This window comes from Anopheles darlingi, chromosome 3 (genome assembly GCF_943734745.1).
Source record: "Anopheles darlingi chromosome 3, idAnoDarlMG_H_01, whole genome shotgun sequence".
In the NCBI taxonomy this organism is placed as follows: Eukaryota; Metazoa; Arthropoda; class Insecta; order Diptera; family Culicidae; genus Anopheles; species Anopheles darlingi.
In genome coordinates, this window is record NC_064875.1 from 30900939 (window position 1) to 30908438 (window position 7500).

A 7500-nucleotide genomic window follows, 5' to 3' on the forward strand; every position below is an offset into this window, starting at 1 on the left:
GCCAGTTGCCAAAAACTGACAGCAAGCAAAGACTGGCCCGCCTGGCGGGACCTAGTGGCTTCTTTTCACTGGCAGTGTCCCGGGCCCGGGAGTGCTGTCGTTAGATCAATTCGCCCAAGACGTAGTAGATGAGTTTTAGATGATTAAGCTACAAAAAACAACTGGACAACTTAAACTATTGCATAAACAGGAATCGAGTGCTCGCTTACCGTGTGTACCGTTTTGTTGTTCCGCTTCGTCTGACGGGCAATGGTCGTTTCGCAGTTCGTGCTTACCTGCAATCGTGAGCAAGAGATTAGAGAGGAATTTAATATAGTTTTAGCGAGTATAATAAAGGTACATCATATTCAATCCCTCGCACAAAAAAGCTTATAAAAGCTCATCCTACAACCGAAAATGCGCTCGACAGATCTGTCGCTTCAATGCTACTGCCAATTTGCTTCCTTCTCACGTACGCTGATCGATCAACCTGGACGGACTGACCCCTGATGCCTCTCCCCCCCCCCCCCACCCCACCCCCGGTTCCCTCGGATCACCATGAGAGTGAGTGTGATGGAGAGAAAGCAGAAATTGAATCCACTTCGGCAAACTTCAATAATTTCCAGACTAATAATCGTAAAGCAAGGAAGGATTACTGTCCAGTGTCCAGCGTAGCGGGCAGATTGACGGGGCCTTTGGGCCTCTTGAAACGAGGGGGGTGGGGGGAGCTGCTAAAGCAAACAATGGCAGTTGTTACATACTCATACTTAGCGCAATTCAGTTGCGCTACTGCTGCAATGGCAGCTTCCCCGAGAGAGAGAGAGAGGAGGGAAGCCCAGTTGAAGAGGCCGGCCAGGACTTACCCCCGCCGGGCATTATAGCGCCACTGAATGATTAATGATGGCTAAGGAGCGACCGAGCGAGCGAGCGAACGAGCAGGTTGGTAGATCGTAAAACTTCGCAGCACCAGCCCTCCTCCTTCCCTCGCCTCCCGAGGGTGTTCCCTGAACCCAAAATCAACGCCACGAAGTGATGCTCTAAACACGCGGCGCTGCCGGGGAAGGGGAGGGGGGAGGAAGCCTTGGGAGGGTGTCGAAACATAAAATTTGCCAGCAAATTGCTTCCCACTGGCCATCCCACCTTTTGCTAGCACTGTGTTTGTGTATCATCAAATCAAGATTTTTCACGGCACACCATTTCAATAATCTACAAACTTTTAATTAAACTCCGTAACGTCACACCCTTACCCGGTATCGGTGAGGTTACACTGATGAAGTGCATAGACAGCTATAGCTAGGTATTGAACATGGTTTTCCGTTTTGTGGGAAATGGGAAACACAAAAGAAAGATTTTTCTGATTGAATCCTATATCTTACAAAATGGATGATCTTAAACGGGCGCAAATTTTATTAGCAACCAAAAGCAGATATCTCACTATAAATCGAAATACAAATGTAAACGAGAAGATAATCCATTTTTACGGTCAAAACCATAAAACGACATCAAATTTGAGGAAAACGAAAATATCTAACATATTTTCTTATCGAAAACCCAGTGCAAATCAGAGCAATCGGCTAAAATGAAGCTAACGTTTTTGAATATCAATGGTCACTGTTCGGGAATAAACAAACATGGTTCCTTTACGGTAGTGCCTAGCCATAACATTAAAATACGACTAGATCTGTGGGTTAAATTTGAGAAACCCCATCTTACGCGCTCACGTAAAGCTGCCACCATGATTTATAGCACATCTGTTCCAGTACAGAGTCGAGATCGCCGCCATTTTCCATCGCCAATCTTTGAAATGTACCTTTAGGATGCCCTTCATTCAGGCAAGCTAGTTTGTTTGTAAAAAAAAAATAAAAGGCCATTTCGAAATTCGAAACAAAATGCTGCATGGGCTAGTCAATATTGATTTTTGTCAGTGCCAAGTTGAAAGGTTATCACTTTTCAGGATAATGTTAACTTATGGTTATGTTTTTTTTTTAAGTTCTTTTTATAAACATTCCCATTCGTTTCAAGATGGAAACGCTCTTTCAGTTCGAAAGCTTTTCGCGGACCGAAAAGCAGAGGTTTTCCAAGGATCTCGATCTCTCGGTTCATTTACTTAATGCAACAGGATAACGCAGGAGACACATTATACACAATTGAAGAGCGAAACAAGAAACAACACGCTGCGGTTGGTCTCTCTTTGTGCGAAGATGCTTGGTTGCGATTGCTTCTCGCCAGCGGAAGATGTGTTACTCCCAGGCATTTCAAACCAGCCAGCAGCACCCGGAGCAGTGGATGGAAACTTCCTCGTATGAGTTTCGCTGTGCACCTATTATATACGTGACCAGCGCGGGATGGAGAGTGTATGGCGTTTTTATCTCTTGATATGGGAGTTCACTCTTCGCACAGTTCGTGCTCCGACGCACGAGTTAAACGATGGATGTTGATTAAATCCCACGCCTAACGCCGACTTCACTACTTCACACACACACACACACACAAAGTGGAATTGAGTTCGAGTCGGAGCCAAACCAACGTTCCGGGAATGGGGAACGTTACGTTGCGGGGTTCAACGAACGATATGTGGTGTTGCCTTCTAATCTGCGGGCATAGCAATTGTCGTGAATAAAACCGCAACATAGGATGAACAGCTATACACTCCGTCCAGTTAGTATAAGACCACCATCAGTTTGTTCTAGAAAATCTTCAAGGATCACAATTTCAAATCGAGACTTTTTATTACTATTCTCTACTCTAAAAATAAGTTATTAAACAGTAATAGGGATGGATAAAATCCCAGGTTGAATTTTGGCGCCAAATTAACAAAAAATGAAGTGTCCAGTTAGTATAAGACCACCTTGATTTATTTTTTTTTCTCAGCGAAAAGAAGTAACCAAATCATCTAAATCCCGAAAATAACTATTCGTTATCAAATCTTAATGGTTTCAAATGTGTAAAACGGGATTTGGCATGCTCTTTATAAACTTTGGTTAATTTTAGAAGCAAAGACTCTCATATGTCTCTCAAAACCGCTAAAATCATCGCTTAAAGCTCACGAAACGAAGAATACTGCTTTCCCCCAGCATCCCATTTACTAATTCGAATTCAGAAGATGTTTTGCAACGGATTTTATGCTATACTGCGAGCAGATATGGCCAACAAATCAATTTTCTAATCTTTATTCGAAACCGCAATCTTCTTTCTTATGTTAATAAAAGCATTATTTCACTAATATGTTAACTTTTTCACACCGTTTTTGATCAAAAACGATAGCAGAGATTCTCCTTCATACGTACATGTGCTTTGTTAAATGGAAAAAATACAATCTTGAGCCTCCCGGCTGTATAAAGTTTCACCCAAACTATGCAGGAATTCCCAATAAAACAATAGACGCAAAATAATGGTTTTTTCGTTCATTTAACCATTCCTGGTTGTTTACAACGGTGAATAGACGTTGAATCAACATGTTTCTACTGGATTCATAGATTAATGTCGTGATTTTGGAAGTTCAGAGCCTCTTTCAGCACCTGTTGGTTTAATGGGAATTCCTGCATAGTTTGGGTGAAACTTTATACAGCCGGGAGGCTCAAGATTGTATTTTTTCCATTTAACAAAGCACATGTACGTATGAAGGAGAATCTCTGCTATCGTTTTTGATCAAAAACGGTGTGAAAAAGTTAACATATTAGTGAAATAATGCTTTTATTAACATAAGAAAGAAGATTGCGGTTTCGAATAAAGATTAGAAAATTGATTTGTTGGCCATATCTGCTCGCAGTATAGCATAAAATCCGTTGCAAAACATCTTCTGAATTCGAATTAGTAAATGGGATGCTGGGGGAAAGCAGTATTCTTCGTTTCGTGAGCTTTAAGCGATGATTTTAGCGGTTTTGAGAGACATATGAGAGTCTTTGCTTCTAAAATTAACCAAAGTTTATAAAGAGCATGCCAAATCCCGTTTTACACATTTGAAACCATTAAGATTTGATAACGAATAGTTATTTTCGGGATTTAGATGATTTGGTTACTTCTTTTCGCTGAGAAAAAAAAATAAATCAAGGTGGTCTTATACTAACTGGACACTTCATTTTTTGTTAATTTGGCGCCAAAATTCAACCTGGGATTTTATCCATCCCTATTACTGTTTAATAACTTATTTTTAGAGTAGAGAATAGTAATAAAAAGTCTCGATTTGAAATTGTGATCCTTGAAGATTTTCTAGAACAAACTGATGGTGGTCTTATAGTAACTGGACGGAGTGTAGGTATATGGCCAATACGGCACAACATGGAGGTATATAAAGTTCCATTATTGTGCTTTGAACTAAGTAACCATGTTCACTATAGGTTCAGTACAATAGTGTGAAGTTGTTCAAATTATGAAATTATGATTCAAATTACTAAATCTTCTAATTCTTTCAACATATTAACATGCTTGTATACTTAAGGAAAACACTGTTGAAATCAATTATAAATACTTAGTTTGCTTATTCAGCTGTAAAATGAATAGGGTAATTAAATGTATAAATCATTCAAAATACATAAATTAATGTTCCCTTTCATAGTGGTTGCAGCATTTTTCTGCATCACCCTTTCTCCTGAAACGGCAACATGTGAATATTCAACATGGAGGCGCCTGGTAGTTCACGTGGTGGACTGCACTTTAGCTTGTCTTTTGCTGGTCTACAAAAAGCTTGCCTTCTACTACGCATTGGATCGTTGATAATTGACTTCATTTTACTATACTATGTGCCATCTTTGAACAATCCTATAACTGTATATGAACTTCTATGAAAAAGCAAAACACTAAAATTAATGCAACATTGCATGTATTAAACGTCATCCAGACGAGCAACAAAGTTATCGCGATAACTTTATCGCCCTACTGTTTACATACGATTTGACAGCTCCAAAAGAAGTTCTCGCTCGTTCTCGCTTGCTCGCTCGCTACACGTGCATTTCAGTTATCGCGATAACTTCTCGACGGATTTGTATGGGATGACGTTTAATTTAGAAGTTCTCGTCGAGAAGTTCTCCAACATTCGTCATCGTCTGGACGGAGTTTTTGAAACATAGATCAATACATTGCATAATTTAACATGCTAGCATTAAGCGGTAGAAAGATATACAAAATAGTTGCTTAATGTCCAGTGACAATTGCAGAGCTCTTTTTGCAGAAAAGCACTAGAGAGAATCGCAACATCGCATTCCAGCATTCAGCCATCTTACTGTAACCCTTCATTACATTGCCATCAAGTGGACCGAAGACACAGAAAAGCATCCCTATGTTTACCGTCGCGCTAGGCCAACTGCGCATTTTGCGTACGCAAAGCACACAAACCATCGGGCATCTGATGTTAGGTTGCCCGAGCAACGCCATCACTCAGATCGTTTGACCTTTACTAAGCGTGAGGCTTTCAGCAAAATTACACCAGCCGCAATCAATGTTAGATAAAGTTTGTTAATGAATTTTCTAAAATACCCAAATTTACATTGTGCACCAACGCGTCGTTGTTATTCGGAATGTTCACAAGTAGATAATCAAAAATTCGAGCTAATCGCGCAAATGACACAGAATGTCGAAATAGGGATCGATATCGCCATCTCGCCAATCTTCTTTGATGGAGAAAAAAAGGCGGAAGGCTGCTGCAGAACAGAAAATCACCGTCATCGACGATGGCATTCGTAACATCATTAGCGTCATCAGCATTGCCATCATTATAATCATTACCAGTTGTCGGTGGCAATCATGATGATGATGATGATGATGATGATATCGTCGTACGTCGGCACTCGGCGTACCAGAGTATGGCACGCGCGTGTACGGTACCTACGGAACAAGTGCAGCAGCAGGACAGCTAGCTCGTGCCAACAATACTGAGATGTCGGACGAATTGCGAGCGAGCGAACGAGCAGCGAGCATGTGAGTGTGTACGTGGTGCGTACGTGTGTGTGTGTGTGTGTGGGCCTTTTTTGTGTGTGTGGTTCAATGCCTACGTACAGACACACTCGGCAGTAGAAGCTGCTGCTGCTGCTGCTGGTGCCGGTGCTGCGAAAAGGAGCACCGTTCCTGGTAATAAACATGAAATATAAGGGTCTCGCAAAACCCATTAAACTCTCCCGGAAACATGATCAGTTTTGCGATTTATGGTGCCGTGCGCGCCCTCGACAATCTGGTGTGTTTGCCATTCGAGAGCAGCCGCCGCACACGCCCGGTTCGGTTCGGCTCGTGGCTCGTACACTTCGATGTTAGAGAGCTCCAGATGAGGAGACGCGAACGAGAGAGTTCACTAGAGAAGGGCGCACAAACACATCATCACCATGCGGGCGTTTTTAGAGAGTAAAAGAGACGGCCAGAGGGATGTTCTCTTTCGGGCAGCACTTCTTTTTGGTAATAGGGAGAGGGAGGAGAAGGAGGAGAAGTAGGTAGTGTAAATGCAGAAAGGGATCATCTTAACAAATGTACCCCAGGACAAAACCGAAAAATCTCAATCACTATCGGTATGGCGCATAGGCAAACGCTAAACGGAAGGCTAATGCTAGCTGTAAGCTAGCTAGATTCATTTCCAGCTTTACATAGATTCAGCAAAATTCACTAACAAACTGGATCTAGTAGATGGAACGATAAATGTATGAGCACCATTCAGAAGAACAGATACCTTTACAAACCGTGTTACCAGACGGTATAGCAAAATCAGTAAATTCGTTTCTACTAATTTGAAAAGAAAATTTCGCATAGCAATAGTTACCAAAATCTGGTATCTCAGATCATTCCCCAGACCTACCAGACAGGCTGGCTGCCTCTCTACAGTACAGCTCCAGTACAAAGCTTATCAAGTAATCCTGCATTTCACGCAACATGAACATTCCACGGAACGGCCCATTGAACCGAAGACACTCTGACATCACCATTAGCCATTTAATCTTGGCCGGTTTTGCTATCAAATGAACATCATTTCTATGGATTATAGCTAGTGTCAGCTTCGCAGAGTACGTCAAATGTATCCACAAACCATGTCCCCCCTTCTCCTCCTCCTCCTTGGTTAGTCGCAGTTGTTGGCTACTGGTCCTCGCTACGTTCAACCACTTAAAAGAGCAACCATTTTACACAATGGCAATTCCTCAAACCACTGTAAACCGTAATGTTGGGGTGGGCTGTTTCGAGAAAATGTCTTAAAATTAACCAACGGTCCAACTTTTGCATCCCACCAATGTAAAGTAGTCACCTTCTCTAGGGAGTTAGCTTTTGCTTAGTGGTGTGCCGCCATTTCTTGCAGGACTAGAGCGCCATTTGATTGCCGGAAAGGCGGTGAAAATTACTGCAAAAGATAAAATATCGGTACTACGCAATAGAAGTACATTATAGTTGTTTGCGAAAGTAATTTCGTAGTAATGGATAAGTACAACAGACTCTTAGCAAGAATGGTATGCAATAATAAAATTAAAATTAGGACATTCGTAGGATCTTTTGTTGTTGGCTGATCAATTTACTATTGAACTGAGGTTAACAGTAGTGACTGTGGATTAAGAA

The 7500-nt window shown here is 41.6% G+C and overlaps 1 protein-coding gene across 6 annotated transcripts in view; it reads right to left on the minus strand.

Annotated features, from left to right (window-relative positions):
* LOC125956425 (neurogenic protein mastermind) overlaps positions 1-7500 on the minus strand; it is a 116007-nt gene that overhangs the window by 22165 nt on the left and 86342 nt on the right. For all 6 annotated transcript variants that reach the window (XM_049688276.1, XM_049688277.1, XM_049688278.1 and 3 more), the window contains one exon: positions 210-275. In XM_049688276.1, coding sequence (XP_049544233.1) covers positions 210-275 — 66 coding nt within the window. The remainder of the gene's footprint in view (positions 1-209; positions 276-7500) is intronic.